Here is a 26,679-nt window from a genome sequence, read left to right on the forward strand (position 1 = left end):
TTTTGCTGACGAGGTGAAATCCTCCTCGCTTTTTTGGTTCTGATCCCAGGAATCTGGAATGCGTGTCCTGGCAGCCCACATTTGACAAAGCGCACTCTCATTCAGCATTCACATGGTGTAACAGAGACACTCATCCCAAAGGACTTGAGACAAGCTAGAGGTGGTATATGTGTCACAGTTAACAGTTGTTTTCTTCCGTTCGTCTCTGAATTATATTTAGCAGAAATGTAAGTGAACTGATAACTAGATAGCCTAAGGTTATGGATCTTTACATTTTATAGAACTGCCTCAACCATGCATTTGGTGTCATATGATACATAAAAAGGACCATAGGAAAACATCTGAAATATAATTTGCACTTAAATATGCCTTTTATGGTGTGCATATACATGCCTGTTCAAATGGAGACTCCTCAGCACTTTCCACACTTGGTGAGAAGTACACAGAAGGCCTCCCCTGGGACTTCGTCTGTGTTAAGACATAATCACACATGTCAGGTGGATATAAGATACAGCAAAGTATTCTAAATACTCTTTTTTTAATCTTTTTACAACATGACAATACCTGACTTTGCACTTGCGACCTCTGCTGTCCTTTCCATGGTTGCACCTCCTCCATAGTTGCACTAGTCCCTCCCTAAGTGGGATGAATACACCTTAGTTTAATAAATTACTACTGAGTGTGAATTTTGAAAATTCAGGCAGGGGTCTAATACAGTTCAGACAATTAATATACACCTGTATTGAGAGTGACACACACTACGGTAAATAGGCTACATGTTTAAACAATGCCAGGAAATTTAACTCTTGACCCCAACACTGTCAGTCAAGCTATGCTTGACTAACAATCCCAAGGTCAAGTGTTGAGTTGGGCTCCTGTTCTACATGCCACGCTTGACTAATAGACCTGCAGGAAATGACAGCAAGCTCTGTATAAGTGTCTAAAAAAACATAGACACCACACCTGAACATGAAGAGAGGTGGAGGAATGTGTCCGAGTCAGTCTTCCATCGTTTTGGTCTCCTCCACTGTCCAAATTGTTGTAGGAGTTTTTGATATGGGAGTGGCTACAACATATAACGGTAAGACTTACATCTTTGAAGTAAAAAAAACATTTACATCAAGGTTCCATTTAAACACTTTTTATACCTAAGCTACTTTATACAATCAGTTGTTAAGTTTTCTAAACACTTGTCCATCTTATGGGTAGTTACCTTGCTGGTTTGTACAGTCTCTCCTCTCCTGAAGGATGGCTTTCAAGTTTTCCAAGACGGTTTGGCCCCTCTTTGTGAAATATTGTCTTGACCTTCGGGAGGTCAGCCAACATGGCATACTCTTCCTTGTTGAATCCAGTGGATCCCCCGGAAAGGTGACTAGACTCAGTGGAATCCATGGAACTTTGGGAGGAGGTGAGCCTGCGCAACTGAGGGGACTGGCTTCGGTTTTGGCCTGATGACTTCCTTGCCTCTGGAGAGTGGCTACGATGTTCCATGATATGCCTGCTGCTGCTGCTGCTTATGCTTCTGTTCCCATTTCTGCCATTCCCTAAGACATCAGATGATGGCCTCTGAGAACGTTCAAGTGGCCTGTTTTCTGAGATCTTTCTTGAAGGGGAGGGGCTACGGGAGATTGGCGGGCTACTGAGTGAACGAGAAGAGCCTTTCCAGGAACTGGGAGGAGGATTTGAATCTGATCTACCATGACTATTCACTGATTTTTTCAATTGTGAAGAGGTGACACTAGTTCTAGAATCGTAACTCACTGTCTTCCTCACTGCTGACTGACTAGATGGGTCAATGCCTCTTTTAGAAGGAGAAGAACTCCTACTGTTACAACCAGATATACTTCTAGATCGGTCAGTCTCAGATTTCCGTTGAACGGATTGGCGAGGTGCGTCATAGCCCTTTCTAGAGGGGGAGGGGCTACGACTGTCATGGCCTTGGCAGTGTATTGGGCGACTTGTCTCAGTAAAGCGCAGTACTGATTGGCTAGAAGTGTCATAACCTTTCCTAGAAGGAGATGAACTACGACTGAGAGAGCTTTTAGTCTCATTTATTTGTTTTATGGATGGTCTTGGAGTCTCTAAGCCCTTCCTAGAAGGTGAGGGACTTTGAGAATCACGACTATATGAGGAGCCGTTTCTCTCAGTCTTCTGTGAAAAGGAATGGCCTTGGTGATCATAGCTTGTTCTAGTAGGTGATGCGTTTTTTCTATCAGGACCATAAGCAGCTGAGGAACTTGTATCACTTTTACGAAGCGTGGATTGACCAGGTGTGTCATATCCCCTTTGAGAAGGTGACGAACTTCTTGTATCACGACCATGGCCACTAAAGGCTCCATTTCTCGAAGGTGACGAACTTCTTATATCACGACCATGGCCACTAAAAGCTCCATTTCTTGAAGGTGACGAACTTCTTGTATCACGACCATGGCCACTAAAAGCTCCATTTCTTGAAGTTGACAAACTTCTTGTATCACGACCATGGCCACTAAAGGCTCCATTTCTTGAAAGTGACGAGCTTCTTGTATCACGACCATGTCCACTTAAGACTCCATTTGTCTCATTTTTGCGCAACATGGATTGGCCAGGTGTGTCAAAGCCCCTCCTAGAAGGAGAGGAACTACGACTGTTAAGTCCACGTGAGGCTAAAGAAGTGGTCGACTCAGCCTTGCGCAATGACCCTCTCAGGTCTGCATAAGAACTGGAGAGAGATTTTGAGCCCACGGAGCTTGCGATTGACCTAAAGTCTTTCTGCACAGCTCCTGAATCTAAACCTCGTCCATAGGAATTCTGAGAGGAGGGACTTCTAGATCTGTGATTAAGCCCTTGCGAGAAAGCACTTGAACCAGGGCCCTGGCTATTCAGTGACACTCCAGACTCACTCCTTTTAGATGAGGAAGTACCCCGAGCAGGAGAAGAAGGACGGGACAGGCTAGAGCCCCTCCTGGATTGCTGCTGAGATGAAGAGTATTCTGATGGGGACTTGCCTCTGGAGAATGCACTCTTGCGGTTAGAGGCAAAAGCTTCTGCCTGCCTGAAAGGTGTGGGGCTTGGGGATCGGGGACCAACTTGTGCCTCAACTTCAATGCTGCGTTCCAGGGGAGTTGGTTCTGGTGGGGGGCTCTCCTCAGGAAAATCTGGGTTTTGGAACTCAGAGCTCCTCCTGTGGGAAGGCACTCCCAGGTCAGGATTTCGAAATGGTATTCTGTCTTTCCGCTCTGGGCTCCAGTTATTTGGGATTGGATGTCCCCTCTCCCAATGTCTGTAAGGGAGTGAGGGGCTTTGGTCACGTGAAGAGCGGATGCCTCCTGCCTTCCCTAGTGAGAAGTAACCACTTTCCCGGTCTCGATCTCCTCTGGAGCCAACTGGGTAAAAGAAAGGTTAAACCTTTATGTGTGTCTATTACATAATTGTATATTCTAAGTATCTCATCACTAGCATTGATCCTTTTTAATTCATGCTGATGCATCATTACACAAGAACACAAGAATACCATTTCAGTCAATTATCATTGTATTGCATGCCAAAGATTTGTCAGACTTTAATACGATCTTAAAGGCAGGATTAGTGGTGTGCTTTACCAGACTGTCGACCAAAGCTGTCCTTGCTCCGGGATTCCTCCATCCATGCACGTGGGTTGGGTCTGTGGGGTGGTGGATCCAAACGGGTCATGCTTGAGTGGTCAGATCTGCGGTGAACAGGGGGATAGTCGTCGTCTGCACTTGCTGAGTGAAAGAAGTCCGGATAGTCACACTGGTCCTGACTGACAAATATGAAAAACAAAAAGTTGTGAAGTTGGACAATAGGACAACTGTATGTGAGTGTGGGTGGGCATTTGGAGCAAAAATATTTTTAAGTGTGTTTGACAACATAGCTTTACAAAGTGAATCATCACATGAAATTGTTAAACACTTGTACTCTACACTTGTAGAAACACAGCCCCAGGAGGATGGACAGCTCCACATATTTCACATCGAAACTGGCCAAAAGTCAGTACTATTTGGAATGGCTCACCTACCTGTCTGTACTATCTTCGTCGTCGTCTCCGTCACAGAGGTAGAATTGACAGTCAGGACTCAGAATGTGCAGCGAGCTCTCCTCATAGCCTCCCTGACCCCCACTGACGTCACAGTAGCTGCTTACCACTGACTGCACATCAGAATCCTCCTGACAAGTCAACAACCAAACATCAAGCCAGTCAAAAAAAAAAAAAAAACAGCCAAACCGGTCAATAAGTATTGGAAATTCATAGCTTGGCCAATTGTTCTTAAGCCATTTCAATGCAAGTATGAGAATGACAACTTACTAGGTATATATAACCCTAGATATAATATATTAGAATGTGTATGGGTCATATGTAAGTATTTTGGAAGAGCTAGATGAATTTCTACAGTCAACCATACACAAGTTGTACTTTGTAACAGTAGGTTACAGTACAGCAAAAATAAACTTAGGCTACATATATAACACAGAATAAAAGTCTTAATAAACCATTACAATTACCCCAGCACCTATTTTCCCAGTACAAACCTAAGTGAAGAGTTTTAGAAAATACTCTTCAGTGGTACTGTCCTCGGTCTTGGTCTTCCGCTATTTCTACACCTGTTACTAACACACTCATACATGCTGTCTGTGACTCGATTAGGGTTACACTCAACCCATCTACTGTAATTCAAACCTAGAACGTGGTTCTCCTCATCACTATTTCATGGCAGTCCTCTTTTTTGTGCTTTAACATCTTCACCCATTCCTAACTATAAACATATTGGCTTTTATAACGTTTTAGACATGTCATGTTGAAGTTAAGTCCTCACAATTTTGCAAAACAATGCATCTAAACGAAATCAAGGAAATAATCTTTGACAGCATATATTCTTTCTCATAGTTAGCTAGTGTTACTGTGTACCTGTGACACTGAATATAAGCCCAAGTTTTGTTTTACTTGCATTATGTGGGTCAGATCAGGGAAACACATTATATATTAATAATCAATGTTGTAGATGTGAAGTATAGTTTTCTTACTCAGGTGTTCTACTGATATACAATGTGTAGACTTAACCCTGTGCTTTCTGTTCTCTACTGTTGTGTATTGTATTACCAGTGATTCCCAAAAGGGCAGTAAATGATCTTCATTCATGAATTTATAATGGGAGCACACGCTCACCACAGCCTTGGTCTTAGGCTCTCTCTCTTTTCTCTGTTTCTCTTGGTACTCCACCCTGCTTCGGTTCTAACTTCATTCATTAGGGTAGCATGTGAGAGTGCATTTCCAAAAAAAACCTTCACAGAAAATGTCTTTATGCAAGACTTTTTCTCCTCTCTCTCTGACCACACCACTGCTTTCTGAACAATATCCATTCTGAAGTTGTAGCATTATGTTACCATAGCAGTGCTATCCGTTACTTCAACAACAGCTTTATATAACATTTCCTCTAATCCTCTCCTGATCTTCAATGTCTACAACCGTCTCGCCTATCACAGTGACAAGAGTGTGTAATTTGGAATCGCAACCCCACCCCCTTTAATCTCCATCTTACCTTGGCGCTTGAGTCCTTCTCCTCCGGCACTGGCTGTTGTTCTTGGCTTAGAATCGTGCCAGGGCTCACCTGCTGAGTTGCGGGTGTGCCAGCGTGCAGGTGTTTCTGCCGCAGGCAGTCGTGACAGCGGGAGGAGTCGAAGATGTTGGGCTGGAACTTGGGGCAGATGAGGTTGTCGCTGGAGAGTGGCATGGTGTATCCGGAGGGGGCATACACTCAAACATTGCACCCCTCTCAGCACTACACGTGGGAGGAATAGGGACCATCGGTAGTGCCAGTCAGAGCAGTAGCCAATAACCTCATAAAGGTTTGTCACACACCATGGGCATTGTAAACAGATATCTTAAATATTACAGACAGGCCCTGAAGGAGGACAACACTGGAACTCAAGAGTAAGGGATGACTGCACATTTTTGGACTGGTATTAGCCCTCTAATGATTAAAACTGACATTTTAAATGCAAAATATTTTGTAAGCACCAATATTAGTAAATATTTGAGATGAAGGACCCCAGCTCTGTTATTCCAAATATCACAAAACAAATGTTGACAAAACAAAACAAAATTATGACTATTTGCTCTTTAGTAAGAGAAGGCTGTCTAAAGGTCACGTGACGGGTGTGATTAAAACACTCAGAAGTGTTGAGAAATGAGTCCCTCACAGATACAGTAACTTAGCTGTATCTCTGACGAAACAGTTAGACTAAGTGAAACTAACCACAAGGACAGTGAAATACAATACTGTCTATGATATCAGAATACTCCTTCCAATTTGAGAAAAGTACTACTTAAAGCGTCAAATTTATAAACCCCGTTCAGAATAATTAGCAGTTTACCAAAACTGTTAAATAATTACCTCACCATTAATTACAACTACAAATGTAACCAATACATTAGGTGTAGATTTCCTTCATTAATTATTGGATAACAAAGCTAATTTTCATATACAGAAAAAAAAAGACAGTACCTAGTATTTTGTTGTCCCGTCGTCAGTTTAATGATGGATTTGGCATTTGAAGGAACAGAATGAAGTGTCCATCGGACCCCTAACACATGCCTCTTCTTTACGCTCATTTAAACCCCCAGGGCTTATTCAGACTCACACACATCCCATTGGCTGCCTCAACAATAGGCGAAACTGAGGCACTGAAGTCCTCCATTTTGGATCTACTTAGAGCATCAGAGAAGCTGGCCATCTGGTGCGAGATGAGCCAACATGGCACCAGTGGCATGACAGTCCCTCTGCACAAAGATGTATTAAATATCATCTGCTTGAGAAAGCGAAATTAAGAGCTTGTGGGCTAGTAAGCAGATGGCATTCGAAGGCTCAACTTTAAATAAGTCAACACAAGCTGCTGAAGACCTTATTTCAAAGGCTGCAGGTCATTAAACATTAAATTAAGCTTTTCTGAAAAAAACTTCTTATGTTAAGTTTTCTCTGGAAAATATAATAATGGGTCAACAATATTATATAGACCTTTTATTTTGTACACCATGACGTTTCTATGTAGACAATTAAGTTTCAGTTACAAAATGTGAAATACAAATACGTCCTGTACAAAAACTAAAGACAGTGATCAGATAACTGATAGAGAATGTAGAAGAGTGTTTTTTGGGCAAATTGGCTGGAAAAAAAACACTACGGTCAACTTCACAGCCATTCCAATGTCCCATTCCCTAGGTCCACATCCTCACATTTCAAAACAATGGTGGCATACAAGTGAAGCATTTTCCTTAAATTACTTTTAAACCTATTCAAATGATCTGTTCATACATTATGGAAGTTCACGGGCAGGCATGCACTTGGCATATAGTCCACCCACACAGTTAATCTCTGTCTTGATTCCCCCTATTCCTGCCCCCTCCTGTATTCCTTCGTCTCTGCGTCTTGGTGGTTTTGCCCAGACTCTGTTTATTGTTGCTGCCGGTTAAATTCGACCGACCTGTTCCTTTGTCTTCCTGCTTCCCTTTCCTCTTCTTCTTCTGTGGTCGCTTGTTTAGCATGTTCAGCGAGGATGACAGGGACTTGATCCTGCACAGGAAAAGGGTACTTGTTGAAAAGGAGGGAACAGCTAGGAATGTATTCATGTGGTATGTACCATGACAACCAATGGTGGGTTGTTTACATGGATTGTTTAGCCACATTGGTCAACAGATTGTAATGTAACCTAAATCAGGAGTGTCATTGACACTTAAAACAGCATGCACATGCAAGTATGGTAACGGAAACCCACTGACTTTTTAGAGAGCAACGGATTGCCAGATTTCTTAGGAAGTGACTTCGTAGGAAGTGAAGTATCTTTGTCCTCTGTGTGATCCTCCGCATCATTGTCCTCTTCATCCTATTAAACAGTGAGAAACTTCAGGGGGACACTGATGTTGGCTGGTCACCTGTCTCTAATGAGTTATTATAAAGGTCGTAAACCGCTACAAAATAATCACTGGCACTGTTGAAGGCTTCAGCCCCTTATGGCCCAAACCAGTTACATAGTAATAAGTAAATGTTTTGTTTGTGATGACTAATTTGGTCATTTGGGTTGGAGATTAAAAAACAAAACAAAAAAAAGCATCATGAATTGTAATTTTACACTGAAACGAATGTGGTCCCCCTCCCCCTTAAAGATCACACTCCTGGAGAGAAGATCTAGACTTTTACCTGATTGGTATCCCCACCAAGAAGGTGAGTTCTTGTTAGGTCAAGGTCACTGATGGTTGTGACGGTAACAGTGTGGTTGGGATGATCGTATTGTAGAGATTCTGTTGTTCCAGTTATCACATCCTCTAATTCGTCAGCATCATCTTAAGCCAGGCAAACATGACAATATCAGTGGTGTGTCCAGGATTCAACATAGAAACAGGTTAGGGGGGGGTACTTTTCACTTTTATTATCACTTACCAAGCGCTTCTTTTCTCTCTATCAGCATCCTCAAATACTCCTTGTGTCGCTGTAGAGAGCAAAATCCCAAACGTTAGCAAGTTTGTCTATTCACCGAAACAAAATTATTCATACAGAACAATTTCAAGATTGTTTTTTTTTGTCAACGTACCTCTTCCCTGACCCTCTTCTGCTCCTCCTTCATCTTTTGCTTTATCTCCTCTACAGCCGCTTTTCTCCTCTCAATTTTTCTCTTGTGAAACCCAGTCAGGTATTCCCTGCAAAAAAAAGTGCATCCTTCACTTGAATTCATCCGTGCAGTTATATAGCGAGGATGTCCAGAACCACCAGCGTTAAAGCTAACTAGCTACCCAACACTTAAAATCAACATTAGCTAACGTTACACGTCGACAACATGACCTTTAACGTGTTCGAGTTACATTACACTCATCAGTTTCACGAATGTCATTATCATGTTGACAGGCAAGCCATGACTTAATCTATTTAGGCACACACAACATGTAAAAAAAAAAAAAAAAAAACCATCATCACTTGTTAGCATGGCTAGCTAGAGTATTCTTATAACTTACTCTCGGTTTTTATCGTCGAACATTACGATACGTTTAGGTTCCCTCTTTTTAGATCCTGGTCTATGTTTAGACTCTTTATTCTTCATATTCTTCATATTTTTCATAATGTTTACCACACGTGGATTTCTGTGCTCCGACCTCTTTTGGAGTAACCTCCGGATATAGTGTTTTTTTTGTGTGTACATACATTCGGTCCGGCAGGAAAATGTGAAATAGAAAGGGGAGTTCCGCCACCTTTTACCCAGTGACTCTACACATAGACATGAATACATGTCTATACATGTCTATGACTCTACATAAAGAAAAAAACGTCTTCAGTGTAGAAAAGTGTCTCTGTGTACTTCCTAGATAGGGTATTGCGATTTCCTCAGGGATATTCTACCTCTCCCACTGTTTCCAGTTTGTCATTATCAATGGCAATACTTCTGATGCCTTGTCCTAACCTTCAGGTTTGTTCCGAATATAATATATAATAAGTGTAATATAAGAAGTGAGGCTTTGGTGTTCAATTGCAGTCACATAATGCATTGCACATAAATATGCTTTTCCTCACAATTTCACCTGACCTACATCTACAAACAGAAACTGCTTCAGAAAAGTGTTGAATGCAATGCGTTTTCTCAATGTTTTGCTCTCAGAGGTGGTTCTTCTGCGGCTCTGCTCTTGCCACTCTAGTTTCACTGTTTGTACTGAATCATTTCTAAAGGCCTAATGTTATAGGTATTGAATTTGTTGTTGAAAATAATAGACTGAAAAGCCTGTCCATGGTCATCTGCAGTTTTATTAAAAAACAAACTTCAAACATAAAAATCCAAACAAGAAACACATACAGAGAAAGAGAGGGAGGGAAAGTCTGTAACATATTTCCATCAAGGGACTGTTGTGGCACAGCGCTAAGCAATCCATTACAGCCATTGGTCATTTCAGGAGAAAACTTAAAGCTGGTTGTTTGGGTGATATACAGAAAAGATACCCAACTAATATCACATGGAAATTCTGCCGCAGTTTAAAACCTGACAATATTATTTTGCTGTTTAAAAAAAGAAAATGCATAATATTTCTCCAGGCAATTAACATATGAAGCAGAACATTTAAGCAACTTTTCTGGTACCCTAAATTCCAACATTTAATACTCTTCTGACCCCATCGTAAAGAAACCTAAAGTATAAACTGAGGGAGACAGAGTGCTCATTAGACAGACAAAAAAGTGTAATTGCATTACAGATCTTTAAATAACCAGCTTGCAAAACACACAATCGCAACACTGACAAAAATAATCTATCTAACAAGTCAAGAATTAAAAACACATAAAAGAGCCCATTACCGGCATCCTTTTAAAATGAAACAATAAAAGAACTAGAAAAATCGAAAGAGATAATTAAGTTTCAAGGCCATGAAGCTGTGGAGTTAACTGGTTAACTCATCCAATCCTGCCTTCCAGCAGGGTGGCCAGAGCTCCGTCATGACTACTTCATGTTTCTGCACACTACCAGTTGGTCAGCATCCTTTCCCATTTTAAGTTCAAAGGTATTCTGACCATGTGTACATATAACATACTATAGAAAATGTTTCAGAAAGATGTCTGGCCATTTCTCACATGGGTGACATCAGGCTACTATGCTCTAAGTTTGACTTTGGTGACCAAAGTTTGGTCTCTACACAGCTATATACAATGTATATACAAAACAGGACTGAGCTTTATGTGTGTATTTATATAAATATTCGTATGTGAGGTTGATGCCAAAAATCTGATGCTTGGGTCCACTGATTTATGAAATTCAAGGTCACTGAACTCTCTATTTATAAATTAAAGTACAAACATTTACATACTGTACGATCAAAATTGCACTATGCTTCATCTGGCGTTTTACCAATCCATACTACTGTTTCACAATTTCAACAGTATACTGCTAGACACTCAATGGCCAACTGGTTCCTCAGTACTACAGTAATGGTGTACTGTTCAGGCCTTGTGTAGTAAATGAGGTAGGTACAAACTGATTCTACACAAGCAGTCCTGCGAGAGGCCTTGAGTTTGCGTTTGCGCTGTGAAACTCAGAGAAAGTCTAGTCGGCATTGTATCCCTTAAAGCCCTTGAATGGTCAAGAAGAGAAGAAGGTGAGATAGATAGGTGTCCTTTTTATCTTCTAACAAACCGTTACAGTGGGTATCGAGTCCCTACTGGTGGTCACGGTTGGTGGCAGCATTTAGCAATTTTTGTATATGAAATACAAGTTCTGGGCACCGCTAATTGATTGTTTTGTTTAGTTTTTCCAATCCAGAGAATGAGTGACCATAGAGGGTGTTTGCCAAGTGAAAGATCCTGTCAGGAAGAAGAAAAACTTGAGAAAAGGTGGTAGACATGAAGACTAAAACAGAGAAAGAAAGAGATAGAGAGAGACTACATAGTGAGTACAGTAAACCTGCAATTCAAGGAGGTTGTTTTCTTTACCTCCAGAACCCAAAGAAACCTCTCCTCCCCTCTCCTCTCTATGGTCAAAGAGGCCATAAAGAGCCAACTGCACGTTATGACAACATCCCTCTCGTGTATGTTAAGTTTTCCAGTGTGAGGTCTGGCTCAGAAATAACTAGCGACAAGCTATGGCAACATGGTTGAGGTGTTGCCTGAGGGTAAACAAGAGACAGTCTTCTCTTCTACAGAGAACAGATAGGTCTGCAACAGGGCAATAAAAGAATGGTAAAAGTAAGATGATCTATAAAAATACAGAGAGAACCTATAGAAGTCCTCACTGCTTGTGTCTAAATACGATAGGCTTGGTCTAAATTCTGTAGTTGAATAAAAGTAGACTCTTCAGCCTATTCATGTGTGTGTATGGTAAAATGCACAGTGCTTTAAATGAACAACACATATATGAATATAATTGCAGGCTGGGGATGACAATGAATGGCTACTAAGTTTTTCCCTATTCAAATGTGCCACTATACAGCAGATGGCTGATCTGGTGTCTGTGGTTGGAGACTGACGGGTTACTCCCTTTAAGAACCTCGTGGGGCCTGAGGTTGATCTGGGATCAGGCCTCAGGAGGCGGCCATGGTGGTGCCCCCGCCAAGGCGTAACAGGATCTGCTGGCAGTCCTGCACCGAGCGCCGGTCTCCGACGCGCTCCAAAGTGCGCTTGGCCTCTGCCAGCAGGCGGGCACGGTGCCCAGGCGGTGTCAGCAGGGGCAGAGGGAGGTGACGACACGCCAGCAGGATGGCATGGGCTCGCTCACGCTCTCCTAGCACGCAGGTGCCCTCTGTGAGTAGGGGAGAAAGAGAGGGACAGGAGGGGGAAGGGTCAGTACCTGTGGTTGACCCCACAGAGTTAAGTTGTAGCTATGCCAGTCTTGTTTCTGTAGGGGTTCTGTCCCTCAATCCCTTTTTTGCATAAATATTCTCTGTGTATTCATGCAGTTCAGTCTATCGTGCGACTATGTGCGTGTCATCTAATTTGAGGTGTGGCCAATGTTGTGAGTGTGTGCTTATATCGAGCTGTATCCAACATGGAGAGAGAGTGTATGTCTTCAGAAATCTGTGTGCTCATAAGAGTTGTATGGTCAGTGTTTTTTGAGCAGGTGTGTATGTGTGTGTAGACAATCTACTGTGTGTAGAGTGTGTGTATATTCTCACCAGTGGCGTGGCCAGGGTCTTGAGTGCGGCGCCGTAGGCTGTGCTCCAGCAGCTGGTGTGTGCGGGTTGGACTCGCTCCAGCCATCAGCCTCACTGTGGTCTCATGCAGAAATACCTGGGAGTCACCACACATTGGTGTTAAAACAGACATTCATACACTTAAACTGTGTGTACACATAACAGCACTGTATCTGTATCTCACACACACACACACACGCCCACGCCCACACACACACACACACACACACACACACACACACACACACACACACACACACACACACACACACACACACACACACACGTCACCTTATGCTGGGCCTGTCTGTAGCACTGCCCCAGCTTGCGCAGGGAGCTCAGGTCTCTCTGGAAGCCAGCCAACTGGGAGCCCAGGGCAGGGCCTGACTCCCCGTTAGAACCTCCTCGCTGCCACAAGTTGGTCCGCAGGGTCAGTAAGAGGTCACACACCAGAAGCTCAACCCCCTGAGACGAGAGTAGAGACAATGTGTGTGAGAACTATGAAGCACCATGGGATTGTTGTGTGTCAGCGCTGGTGACACAAGATGCATGTTTTGAGTCTGCAGTGGGTGGTTTTCATAATGTGTGTGTGTGTGTGTGTGTGTGTGTGTGTGTGTGTGTGTGTGTGTGTGCACGTGTGTGTGTTGAGGGGTTGGGGTCACAGGCATGGGCAGACTTAAGGGGGGCCTCTGTGTTGCACTGCAGACACATTGCACTGGGTCGCAGGATCATGCAATGCAACTACAATGCACCACAGCCACCCCCAACCACCCAGACGTACTACACAAACATAAAATGGCACAAAGACACACACCTACACACACACATGGGGAACTCTGGAGCGGTGTGTGTCTGAAATTATGTGAAATGATTGTGTCTTAGTCAGACTGTGTTTGGTTTATGTTTGGTTTATGTGTGTGTGTGTGTGTGTGTGTGTGTGTGTGTGTGTATATGTGTATGCATTTGTGTGTACATGTATTTGTGTGTACGCGTCTGTGTGTGTGTGTGTGTGTGTGTGTGTGTGTGTGTGTGTGTGTGTGTGTGTGTGTGTGTGTGTGTTTGTGTATCTGTTTGCATGTTTGTGTTGCACATACATCTTGGAAATTTCACTTAATGCGAAAAGAGACTCAATAGTGAAAGTGAGGTGGATCACAGTCAAGGAAACTCATAAGGTCAAATACATAATGTGCCAGATGCTGCACAGGTGGCTTATGGGTAACTGCAATCCAAAGGCTCTCTGTAAGTCTGCCTTTTCGAAAAGAAGTTTGAACAACAGCCACCCAGTTATCAATAGTTAACTGTTTTCATGATTGACACATGACTGATTTTAAGCTATGTGACTTTTCCTTCAGTGTGTGTGAGGCTCACTATCAGAACAGGAACGTCAACATTAAAAGTGCCTCAGTGCATGACTTGACTTACCTTGTTGAGCCAAGTGGCAGACTGGGCCAGCTGCACAGAGATGCTTGCGCGCAGGAAGGCGCTGGAGCGCTCGCAGTGGGCCAGGCAAGCACCCACACCCTCCCCCTTCTGCTGGCTCAAGCTCACCTGCACCGCCTTACACAGCTGCTGCACAGCCTTGGGCAGAGGATGGCTGCAAGAGATGAGTCAAACATGATTACACTAGAAATGTAGAGAAACTGAATGTCTGTGCAAATATAAAGCATAACAAGGCAGATACAGGTGACAGGATCCAACATGTCTGAACACCAAGAGGAAGCACGCACGCACACACACACACACACACACACACACACACACACACACACAATACGTACTCGAGTGTGTGCAGTGCTCTGGGGACACGTTCAGCCTCAGCTAGTAACGACCTTACAGCTGCATCGTCGCCCTGCAGCCAGTGAAGCGCAGCCTTCAGGACCAGCACCCACCAGCGGCACACAGGGTCTCCCACTGAACAGCACAGGGGCACAGATAGACACACACATTTCAGAATGTAAGACATGCCACAGACGCATGCCACCAGAAAAGTGTGCAGTTGCCATCGGAAATCCACTTCAGTCTATTTTACAATCACCAGTTTACCAATTTTCCCCTGTTATTCTGTACAATACATTATTTATTAGTTATTTTGATTTGGGCTATTTGCCCTTACAAGATCCCTATAGGAATATGAATGGTAACGCAAAACATTATGAGGGTAGTAGGACAGTTGTGTTGATAGCAAACGGAGCATGGAGCTGTACCTGGTGTCGTGTTTTGATTGGGCAGAGCCGGGAAGGAGGGTGAGGGGGTGGAGGCCTCCTCAGTGCAGCTGTTCAGCAGCTGGAGGAACTCCAGAGCACCGAAGAAATCCCTGTGGGTGAACAGGGAAGATTTGGAAAATTCAAAACAGCGTAACATTTAAAACATGTCCTCGCATTTGTAGATTTGCATCAAAATGTAGATTACTGAAATAAACTAATGTAATGCAATGTTATAAAGCAATGTTATACTACATCTACATGGTTACATTAATGAGAAATAGAGAAATGAATAGGAAAACCAATTAATGACTGAATGAATACAGAAAGAAACTAAGCAAAGAGTAGAGCAGAATAACAATGGAATGAGGACATTTGAGAGAAAAGGCCAATATACGCATCGTACCCAGAGTCATCTTTGTATTTGTTGGCCCCAGAGTCACTGGTTGGCTGGATAAGGGAGTGGACGGCCCTTTCCAGAAGCTTCTCACAGAAGCAGCAGTGCAGCTGGGCAATAGGGTCCGCTGGGGAAGGGGGAAGAGAAGAGACAGAAGGAATGAAGGAACGAGAGATACATGTCAGTAATGAACAAAAAAAAAAAAAAAAATACTTTATTTATTTTGGTTGTAAGACAAACATCATTACAAAGCGTTTGCACGCCTGGGAGGACAGTATGTTCCTACCTTGGTCTCTCTGGGACGTGTACACTCCCTCATGACTCTCTGACTTCACTGACCAATCACAGCTCAGGAAGAACTGCCTGCCCAATGGGGTGAAGAGCCAGCGCAGGCCATCAGGAATGGGCTTACCGTCTGATTGGCTGGCCACACTCTCAGCACGATTCAGCAAATGGCCCTGCACCACAGGTAGAGGAGGGAAGGTTATCTTTAACTTCCTTATAGCAGTTCAAATAAACTAATAAACTAAACTAATACAGGGAGTTATAACAGAAAAAAACAGGTCTGAAGTAAACCATCACCAGAGCATATGTATGTGTTTTTGAGGTCTACTGAACATGACCGATTAAATCACGACAAGTTCAAACTTCATAAAACCACCAAGTCATTTACTGTAACATTTTGAAGTCCCAACATCCAAGTAGCAGTGAAACAAACACTCAGAGGATGATACGTTTGGTGAATGGCTTTGGCTTAACACTGCACCCTGGTGGTCTAGCACTACACCAAACACCTTTAATCGTGATTCAAAAAACACAATGCTCTGCAAGTACGTACTTGAGAGGACAAAATGCACCAAGGTAAAATAAACTGAATATTGTACTGAAAATTAACTGAATGAACAGAACTGAATAAAGATCAACTTATCACGTAGTGAAAAGGCTTAGATAAAGCACTTTATATTAAGTATCTGCCATATATGTAGGGCAAAAGACGACAGAGGAGTAAGGACTAAGCGCTGGAGGAAAATGGAGAATGGAGGCAGTTAAAGACTGGAGTAGGGCACTCACAGGCAGGCATGAGAGATGGTGGCCAAGTGCTGTCCGCAGGGCAGTGGCAGCTGTGACGTAGATCTGTGCCAGCTGGGTGGGGGGCATCTTCCCCTGGGCGCTCTCGCTCAGGTTCACCGCACTCATGGAAAGAGACAGAGCCCAGAGGCTGCTGCGGTCGGCCAATTTACCTAGAAAAACAGAGGGAGGGTTTCACTGCACCACTTCCTGCTGGGATACTACGGACACGGTCAGGTAAACGGGTTGGGTTCCATGTTCACCTGTAAGCTGGAGCTGGCTGAGGCGGTGGTAGACCAGAGCTGCATCCCGGGCACTAGTCTGGGACTCCTCCCCTTCATGCCGTCCACCAACCTGGCGCACAAGCCATCCCAAGGGGGTGGGCCTATGGAGACAGTAGCGAATGAAGTTCCAGGAAAGAGAGCAGGCTAGGTCCAGTCCGCTGGTGGGTAGAGCTCTGGATAAGATTGACAGGCAGGTTTCCAGGCTGGTGACTGCAGCATAGTTTTCACCCTGAGGCGAGGACACACACACACACACACACACACACACACACACACACACACACACACACACACACACACACACACACACACACACACACACACACACACACACACACACACACACACACACACACACACACACACACACACACACACACACAGACAGGAGGATAAGTCACTCCGATAAGAGTTACATCACAAAACAACCTGTTATGTTGTACTGTTAACATATTATAATTATATGTTAGCAAAACAATAAAGCATTACAAAAAGCCCAGGAATACTCTGGCAAAAACATAGAGCATGTGTGTGGAACACTTTAAAGAGGACTTAACCCACATAAAAACCCCAGCACTCACCCTGTACAGATGCAGGTCGGCCTGCTTGCGGTGCCTCCAGAAGGACACAGATCTGGGTGAGTGGAGAGGGGTAACAGGCTCCCACAGGTAGAGCACCCGCACACACCCCCACACCGCACCAATCCCACTTAGTACCCATGCCATCACCCACGGCAACAGACACCATAACCAGGAAGCTGGAGGACAGGATGATATAGACAATCAGTCTCGTGTGGACATTTTAAGCTAAAACTCTTCTTCAGCACCTCACTAGAATATGTCATTTACTCTTATAACTCCACCGATTCATACACAGCTGGGTCTCAACTTGACTAGAAAGTTCGGGCGCTGAGATGGTATTTAACTTCAACAACACCTAATACATTCACACCATGTTATCAGAGCAAATGGGATACATCCCCGAACTCACCAAAGTTCTGTGTTTGAGAGGGGAAAGAGAAGAGAGTTCTGGTAGGTCCATGGCCGCCAGCATCTGCACCCCAGCTGGGTCCAACGTGAGCTTCAGACCCCAGCAGGGAGGGCAGGGGGTTGAGGGAGAGGCAGAGGAAGGTGAGGGCACAGAGGAGCAGACGGGAGCGGTCCATCACTCCGACAGTGGAGGGGGAATCCGGCTCGATCTTCATCTGAGAGTGAAGTGGCAGGATGGAGCAGAGGATGACAGAAACACAGAGCACAGAACAGCAGTCCTAAGTGTGACATCAACACAGAGGACGGGGCAAAACGCTTCACTTGGTGAGCACCTCCCTTCCTAACTGGCACCTTGACTTGTGCTTAATATGTGTCTATGTCGTTTTTCTATTTCTTACGTAAAGTAGTATTTATTGTTACACCAGGTTTTTATTGCTCTTAGCTTGACTGTTGTCTTGTACGTCGCTTTGGACAAAAGCGTCTGCTAAATGACTAAATGTAATGTAAATGAAACCCTACCACATGAAACAAGGACAGAGGTCAGGGTCTTTAAGGGCTCTAGTGTAGGTTGATGGTCAGGTGTGGTCAGATTAAACAGGACGCTATAGGCTTGTGAGTAGCTGCACCTGCAATATGACCTTGGGTGAGGCTCTGTCTACCAAAACATCCCAACATTATGACTTAACTACTCATGATTTGGTAAGAACTCGTGAAAGCCATTATACAGTACTGCATATCTGCCATTGCGGGCCCATGAACATAGAGTGAAATAGGCGCTGGGTGGGCGTACCTGCTCGTGCTCCAGCAGTGGGCTGGCGGGCTCAGAGTCGATGCAGTAGGGGGAGAACTGGTCTGGGGAGCCAGAGCCCGAGTCAGAGGCTGGAGGAGACATCATCTGCAACTCCGGCTTCAGCTCCATGTCTTCAACCAGACACACAGATTCTGGGAAAGAGTTGATCAGAGGTCAGGGCTTGGGCCAGGAGGTGAAAAAAAATTATACGTCTAAGGTTATCAGTCATACAGGAGAAGAGTACGTACTGTTCTTCTGGTTGGCCATCTTGAGGGTCAGGTTTTCCTGACGTAGTTTGTGGTTGACCTGCTGCAGGTACTTGATGTAGTCGATGGCCTTGCGCAACACACCTGACTTGTGCATCTAAACAAGATGAAAACGGGACAAATTAAACAATACCCACCCATTCTGAAATGCCCACCAAACATGTACAAACTCAATATCCCAGCATGCCTCTGGTGCCTTACCTTGGCATCATGCCCCATGACCAGGTCTCGGAGCTCAATGATCTTGTCGTTGATGGAGGAGCGATACCTCTTCTCAATGATGTTGTGGGTGGTCCTGCGCTCCCCTTCCTTCACCACACCCCCGGGGCCCACAGTCATCGGTGAACCCTGGTCTATGCACGCCCTGCTTTGAACTCCACTATGGTGGATGGTGCCTGATGACAGCTGCTTGATTGGCAACTTGTCACCACTACTCATCATGACCGGCACAGTATGCAGGATGTTGCCACCCATCATCTGAGAAGAGAAAAAGACAGCGGTAAATATAAAGTCAAGAGAAGAGCGGCATCAAGGAATTAGTAATGGGATGGGCTGGGGTGAAACACAATGAAATGGATGAGATGGTACATTTTGGGGGAGAAAAGGACATATACCGGAACCTGAAGAGAAGTTGTTTGAATAGGGGTTGTAAGGTGGGTGATGCCATTAGGGTTCTGCATGGTGGATAGAACCTGGGTTCCGTCTGGTTTTAGAGTCGTCAGAACCAGAGAGTCGGTCTTGAGGATTTGGGGTTGGTGGACCAGAACCTATGAGAAAGTTGGAGAGAAAGTGAAATAGGAATAGAATTTAAACCAATTTGAAATGGACAAGAATAGCAGAATGGAAACTGACTAGCAACGTCAAACCTCAGGATATCCACATTCAGCACTAGGGCTAGGCAAAAAAAAAAAAAATGTTTATATAAAAAGAAAATCTACCAAATGTTTTATGTTGAATTATGAGGAACAGATTTCATAACATCTTTGAGTAAGTCCTTTAAACAGATCACTATATTTCAAAGACACTTATTGTCCCAAGGACACTTATTAAAGTGGTTATTTGAAAGTTGCCAATGTAATTGTTGGACTCATCATCACCAAGATACATCTGCTAAGTTACTGTGACATTTAGTTTAGGTCATATCGCCCAGCCCTATTGAGCATGCAGCCACATGACACTCACTTGTTGCACTTGTTGTTGCATTGTGTGCACAGCAGTGGGCGCTGTGGAGAGGGTCTGGATGGTCTGCCCTGATGGCGTGAGCAGACGCTGGTGCTGGATTGTCATTGGCTGCATCTGTGGTGATGTCATAATGCTCTGCATCTGTGGTTGGATGACTGTGAGGAGAAAAAAAAAAAAAAACATGCAATAGTTTAAGTGCCCCTGCCATGCGAAGAGGAAAGAGCTATAAGATAATGAACAGGTTTACACAGTGGCACAGTTATATATATTATATATATACTATATACTATATACGTATACGTATACATATACATATACATATACATATACATATACATATACATATACATATACATATACATATACATATACATATATATAATGCTGAAAGAGTAAGTTAATTAACAAAGTCAATATCGCAAGAGGTGTTTAAACTCACCCTGGAAGCCAGCAGTAGGGCTTTGGTGGCAGATGACGGGGTTTTGAATGAAGCGGGATTGATGCGGCCCTGACGTAATCATCACCGTCTGCGCCTGTGTTTGCACAGGCATCGTCTGGTTGTGCATAGCTATCGTCTGGGTGTGCACAGGGAAGCTCTGCGTCTGCACAGTGAGGGCCTGTGTCTGCACAGGGATGGTCTGCGTTTGCACCTGCATCGGCTGCACGGCCTGCTGCGGCTGGATGGCCTGCACGTGCTGCTGGGGCCGGGGCTGCAACAGGGGTGGCGTGCGCACCTGCGGCTGGGCCTGCGCCACGGTCACTGTCTGCACTGGTGTCTGGGGTGGTGTGAGCGGGAGAGAGTGAGGTGGCAGCACGGGAGTTGTGGCCAAGGTCACGCTGGCTCCTGCACTGGTCTGGAACACGGTCTGTGGGGTCTGAGGGGTTTGGGGGGTCTGAGGGACAGTGGGGGCCTGACGAGGGGTCGACGCCGCTCCATTCTGCACAGAACCAGCAGCCATCTGGTCCTCAAAGAGGTCGGGGAAATCCCCCACCTGACCGCTAACAAACTGGAGCATTTCTGCAAAGACGGAAACAGACACCAAAGCCAAGATGAGACTGTGTCCTTGAACCTTTGTGATCTGTTTATCTACAATGATTACACAAAACTGTCAATGTGTTCGTATCAGCATTTTAATTTCCACGGCAGTTCTATTGACTTTTACCCCTAAACTATGGAACCGGTTTGCCTAGAAGATAGTGCGCTTAACCTGAATAAAGGTGTGATTGTGTGAATCTTCTTTTCAGTATGACTAATTGGTGTTCACATTCAGACTGAGAAAATAAATTCTGTTACTTTAATCAAGAGGAGTATTTGACAACCGCATGTATACTAGATGGATTGAGATCAGAGCGGCCAGTGTTCAGTTGAATTCCTGCCAGTTATCTTTCCCCTTTACTGAAGCACCTATTCGCCTGGTGGAGCATTGTTTAACTTTCATAAAAGTGTGACAGATGTATCACAATCAGCCAGAACTCCTCCTGTTGTTTCAATAAAGGGTCATTCGACAACTACATATAAAGCTGATGGAGAATGTACATAGCAGCTCTGGCATGTCCAAGGATTAAACAAACACCTTATCTTCAAATAAAAGCATAAATAACTAAGCTGCTTCTGTTCCTCTCGAGCCTCTCCTCTGACGTGTAGGGGGTCAGTGTGAGGTATGACAGACTATCACCAAAAATGCAGACACACCCTGAGTGCCACCTCACCTCACAGCCCACAGAACCACCACTGCCAACCATGCAGCCCAGCGCTGCAACCAACCCATTTCCTGAGTCTGATCACCAGAAACGATTAGCACGTTCACACTTCCTTCCTTTATTTTTTTTTCTTCTTTACAGCACGTCCTTGAAGAGGAGCAGCAAGGCCAACAAGCAGGTTACAGAAAGTACAGTCCCAAGCTAGAGAATCCTGAGGTGTGACATTATAACCAAGGTCAAGGAGGTTTACAACTCTGACCCTGGGGATAGCTGAGTGGTGAAGGTCATAGTTGGATGAGGAAGATAACACACTATATTAGGTAAATATTATTTAATGAATACAGCTTCCACCAAATGGTTGGAAAGACAGAGAGAGAGAGGGACAGAGAGAGAGAGAGAGAGAGAGAGAGAGAAGCTGAGGGCATGGCAGAGCAGGCAGATCATGTGAGAAAGCAAGGAAGACTGTGAGAACAAGTGAAAGTAAGAAAAGTAGAGAGCAAATAAGACAAAAAGAAAATAGTTTTGCCCAGCCTCAAACCATATGTAACCCAATATGTAGTTGTCATTGAAATGGTATGAAAGGTGATTACTACACAGTCCTTTCAGGGGTTTTTTTTTTTTAGAGGGATCTATTTCAATTTGGGTGAGGGAGGGAGGGAACAGTCCATATGCACACAGATGAACGACATGGACTAATTTAAACTATTGAATGTCAAGTGCAATTTGAAAACAGTAATCAAAAAGACATAGCCTCCATTTCATCTTTCAGTGAAGTCTAACACAGTGTGGTAGAGGATCCACGTGTACCACAAGTGAAAAGAGGAAGTTTAGAAGAACACAAACACCTCACTGGATGTTGTAAAGCTCTGAATATGTCTGTAATGACCATTTTAGACGTGTGAATAAGCAATGCTGAATCTAAAATGGGTGTGACTAGGAGGAACATGATGCAACGGAAAATTAGGTCACGCTCCTGTTCACCTCATGTCAGATATTTCAAACATGCTACATATTACAAACATCTTCCTTGTTCCCAGTATTTGACAACTAATCATCCACTGCTAACCTTCTCACCAGATGGTAAGGGAATAAAATGAAATGTTTATGTTCAGTTTTTATGGATTACACACCGATTTTAAATCTTTTGAAAAACCAAGCATGCCTTAAGTGCAAACTACCCAAAGTTTAACACCGATATCACACATCATATTTCCTGAGAAACAACTTGAATTGGTGTTATGAGGAGTTGTGCTGCTAACACTACTGTCAACACTACACCCAGTCCAAAAATATCAGCCGTTCCATAAATACGGCTGATCACAGAAAGAAGATATTTCCTCCCTTCAAGCCCTCTGACAAAGCTGTGAAAACAAATTTCTCCGCTGACCACGACATTACACAGAAGCATCCGGAGGTGTGGACCATCTGGGTGGGAGGGTATCAACGATCTATGTCAACACACACACACACACACACACACACACACACACACACACACACACACACACACACACACACACACACACACACTCTCGCTCACTGAAAGAGTGCAGCCTTGAACTTGCACCCTCAACCCTGAGCAAAACGTGGACGAGGGGTCAGTAGATAGATAATGGTTGAGGCTGGGACCTTTATGATCATTCCCCCTATGCCTTACTGTACTTTGGTGTAGTGGCAATGTGGACCCATCTATTCATTCACCAAAGCATTTTTGTCATGGGATCTCCTTCAGCCACAGACTCTGGCACAAGGCTAAAGAAGTAGACTCGTAAAGTACGAGTGAGGCCACTGTTACAACTTCTATGCAGGCCCTGGATAAAAGTGTCGTGAGGGGCCCCTGTCATGCATGAGCACAAAGGCATGAGCCCACCTCAGGGGAAGAGTCTCCTAGGCTGCATAGTTCAAGGAGAGGAGGTTATATAACCAGGACAAAACAGGTAATGATTAGAATCCAATCAGTCCACCATTACACACTTTCAGCCATCATGAACTAACTGTGAAACTATATACCATTAGGCCCTACATTTAATTACAGTGCATGAAATGCCCTGTATTGTTATTCCTAGGCTTCTTCTTCTTATTCTTTTTACCTTTTTCTGCGATTAATTCAGCTGAACTGCTTAACTTAGAAACTTCGTTCGAACTTTGTCGCGTAGGTCTTGTAAAGGACACTTATGCTATGTATTTTTCACTTTTCTTAACTTTATACTTTTTAAGATATTAAAGAAAAACGAATATAAATTTCTCCCATTGACTTACATTGGGCCATTATGACATCATAGGGTCTTTAAACTGGCTTGCACCTGTGCTTCACTGACACCTGCGTCAAATCCAAGGAACCTCTTCTCTGTTCCTCTCAATTGAACTGTAACTAGGAACATTAAGACACCTTCCATTCTCTACTTTTTTTTCTCTCCATCTCTCCATCTTTCTCTCTATCCATCTCAGTCTACTTTCTCTCACACTCAATCGCTCTTCTTCATTCCATTTTTCTCTCCTTTTTTTCAATATTTTCACTCTCTCTTTATATCCAGAGCCACTCTTGTTCGCTCTTCTTTCCTTCTTCTACTCTTCTTTCCTTTCTTCTTCCACTCTTCTTGCCTTTCTTTTTTCCTTCTTTCACTCTTCTTTCCTTCTTCCACTTTTCTTTCCTTTCTTCACTCTTCTTTCCTTTCTTCTTTCCTTCTTTCACTCTTCTCTTCTTTCTTTTCTTCCTTTTTTTCTCTCCATCTTTCTCTCTATCCCTCTCAGTCTACTTTCTCTCACACTCAATCTCTCTTCTTCACTCCATTTCTATCTCCTTTTTTCAATATTTTCACTCTCTCTTTATCTCTTTATCCAGAGCCACTCTTGTTCACTCTTCTTTCCTTCTTCCACTCTTCTTGCCTTTCTTTTTTCCTTCTTCCACTCTTCTTTCCATCTTCCAATTTTCTTTCCTTTCTCCACTCTTTTTTCCTTTCTTCTTTCCTTCTTCTTTCTTTTCTTCTTTCCTTCTTCCACTCTTCTTTCCTTTCTTCTTTCTTTATTTCACTCATCTTTCTTTTCTTCTTTCCTTCTTCCACTCTTCTTTCCTTCTTTCACTCTTCTTTCTTTTCTTCTTTTACTCTTCTTTCCTTCTTCCACTCTTCTCTCCTTTCTTCACTCTTATTTCCTTTTTTATTTCCTTCTTTCACTCTTCTTTCTATTCTTCTTCCTTTCTTAACTTTTGCATTTCATGCAATGGTATTTCCTTCATGAAATGCATTTGCATTTGCCATTTTTAATGTTTTCCACCCACTGTGTATAGTCTGACTTAATGAAGATAATACACATAGTATAAAATCTTGTTTAAGTCAGTTATCTTTCCATCCAGGGTTTGGAGCTGGAATTTGTCGTCAATAGGCCCAACCTAAGCTTCAGACACAAAGGAATTGCGTAACATCGGTCGGTGGGCGCACTGGTTTTATCAGGACTCCGGTTGTCTACATTGTATGACAGAGAATCATCAATCCCTGGACATACCATTCAGTAAAATTCCGTTCAAATTGGAATCCGGTGACTTTGCCGGACAATTCTGAGCATAAACCCCCATCTTTTCACAGTGAGCCAAGAGCATAAGTTGTTTTGACAAGAGGAGGACAGCGATGCAATCTTCTCTGTTGACTCGGCACTCACTATCTACCTAAGCTAACACCAAGTTTTCAAAGTATTCTAAAGCTTAAATCACCAAAGTAATTAATTTCTCCCAAGAACATGATCTGCACTGCAAGAAAAATAAAAGTTCATTGTATCCTTACGAATTGTATGAACATTTTCCTCATCTTGCAATTTCGGAGAAACTTCCATAAGCATCATTTTTTTTAAATTGTACAAAATATAGGCGCAGGAATACATTTCCAAGATGACTAACAACACTGGGGCCAAAAAAAAACATCTATACAACAAATGATTATAAACTGCTTTTAAGTGGGACGTCACAACATCGTTTCCGATCGATGTGTTCATCACACCTGCGCTTCTTCTCTAGAAATCATAGTGGCGAATCATAATGGCCAAATGTAAATTCCGTCTCAAACAATGACTTGGAAACAATTGGGCGAACAATGTCAGTTGCAATGAATAATAAACTTTAAATGTAAAAAACTAGAAATCATTTTGATTGTGTAATTTAGTCTTACATATTCTGCGAAGATCGCCAGGAGGGAATAATCAAGTTTAGGGAATAGGCTATTTCAGAGGCAAGATAGACTTTGATGTAAACAGAGGGGCAGCATTTTGGCATTTTGTGAGGACATGGACATGTAAATGAGGACAAGGACAGTACACATGTTTTGTCTATATCTATGTTTAACTATACTTTGACACATGCCAGATAGCTTGTGACAGCTAGGCCCTCTTCAGACTGACCCCGAAAAAGGATGCAGAGAAGAAATAACGTTGGCTAGGATACGTCAGAGAAAGTTAAAGCAAATCGTAATATCCAGCTATCAATGTATTGCTACAATAAAAATGTGGCCTAAAACTAAAATCTCACCATCGATGTCCCCAAGTGTGAATTCATCACCAAGTTCTGCTAATGTTGGATCCATGTTTTCCATTGAAGAAATATACTCTCCTCCGTCCATTCTTAATTTCCACGCCTTCCCGGTTTTCACCGGGTGTTGGTCCCGAAAGTCGTATATTTAAACTCTGCCTCCAGCTAGGGTAATGATGTATTGTTTACCCTACCCGGTTTGTCGCCTAACTATCAGTATGAAAACATTGATCTTGTAGCTCAACAAGGCTGATTCCTACGTTAGTAATTCCATTTAGAAATTGTAGGTAGCCATCTTGTTTTCGATGGTGACGTCATTTACAAACACAAGTCTGTCAAGGAAATCAAAATCTGATTGGAGGAAAGCTGTCTGTTGTTGTCATAAGACCAGCTACCACTAACCAATCGAATCGTCCTCTTGGCCGTGGTCTGATAGTGCGTCATTGATCAGAAGCTTCTCTATAATTTGAATAGAGTCCGCCCATTACTTTCATAGACATGTTGTCCCATCTGAACAACATTTCCATCAAATACTTTTATGTTATTTAATTGTACATGAGCAATACGTTCTTGTGAGCTCGCGAAATATACCACTTCAGTCTTTTCACTACTGCTTCAAAGAGGTTACATAATGTCCCA

At 43.4% G+C, this 26,679-nt stretch overlaps 2 protein-coding genes across 3 annotated transcripts; both read right to left on the reverse strand.

The window, feature by feature from the left end:
* Positions 1–6,605: 6,605 nt before the first annotated feature.
* nol12 (nucleolar protein 12) lies at positions 6,606–9,149 on the reverse strand. Its single transcript, XM_080857199.1, has 6 exons — positions 9,002–9,149; positions 8,584–8,689; positions 8,433–8,481; positions 8,193–8,335; positions 7,775–7,878; positions 6,606–7,568 (listed from the first exon to the last, which is right to left on the reverse strand). The coding sequence occupies exons 1-6, from the start codon at positions 9,103–9,105 to the stop codon at positions 7,364–7,366; spliced, it is 711 nt and encodes a 236-aa protein (XP_080713325.1). The 5' UTR covers positions 9,106–9,149; the 3' UTR covers positions 6,606–7,363.
* Positions 9,150–10,607: 1,458 nt separating this feature from the next.
* srebf2 (sterol regulatory element binding transcription factor 2) lies at positions 10,608–26,302 on the reverse strand. Of its 2 annotated transcripts, none has more exons than XM_080856321.1 (19): positions 26,041–26,302; positions 20,266–20,844; positions 19,827–19,981; positions 19,265–19,411; positions 18,846–19,121; positions 18,627–18,741; positions 18,379–18,530; positions 17,590–17,803; positions 17,181–17,356; positions 16,579–16,828; positions 16,319–16,488; positions 15,534–15,705; positions 15,257–15,374; positions 14,854–14,963; positions 14,428–14,560; positions 14,072–14,243; positions 12,941–13,114; positions 12,632–12,746; positions 10,608–12,258 (listed from the first exon to the last, which is right to left on the reverse strand). In XM_080856321.1, the coding sequence occupies exons 1-19, from the start codon at positions 26,129–26,131 to the stop codon at positions 12,041–12,043; spliced, it is 3,537 nt and encodes a 1,178-aa protein (XP_080712447.1). In that variant the 5' UTR covers positions 26,132–26,302; the 3' UTR covers positions 10,608–12,040. The 2 variants fall into 2 exon arrangements, with proteins under 2 accessions (XP_080712447.1, XP_080712446.1); XM_080856320.1 differs by having other exon boundaries at positions 19,259–19,411.
* Between the last annotated feature and the right edge of the window lie 377 nt (positions 26,303–26,679).

The sequence above is a fragment of the Sprattus sprattus genome, assembly GCF_963457725.1.
Source record: "Sprattus sprattus genome assembly, chromosome: 18".
Taxonomy (NCBI): domain Eukaryota; kingdom Metazoa; phylum Chordata; class Actinopteri; order Clupeiformes; family Clupeidae; genus Sprattus; species Sprattus sprattus.

Coding starts and splice junctions, on each gene's coding strand:
- nol12 (XM_080857199.1), bottom strand. CDS start 9,105: ATGAAAAATATGAAGAATATGAAGAATAAAGAGTCTAAACATAGACCA. Junction 8,482..8,583: donor AGAAGAGGGTCAGGGAAGAG/GTACGTTGACAA, acceptor TGCTCTCTACAG/CGACACAAGGAGTATTTGAG. Junction 7,879..8,192: donor TTGGTGGGGATACCAATCAG/GTAAAAGTCTAG, acceptor ACTGTTTAATAG/GATGAAGAGGACAATGATGC.
- srebf2 (XM_080856320.1), bottom strand. CDS start 26,131: ATGGACGGAGGAGAGTATATTTCTTCAATGGAAAACATGGATCCAACA. Junction 19,122..19,258: donor CAACTTCTCTTCAGGTTCCG/GTATATGTCCTT, acceptor TTCTCTTCTCAG/ATGATGGGTGGCAACATCCT. Junction 16,829..17,180: donor CCGACCTGCATCTGTACAGG/GTGAGTGCTGGG, acceptor TCCTCGCCTCAG/GGTGAAAACTATGCTGCAGT.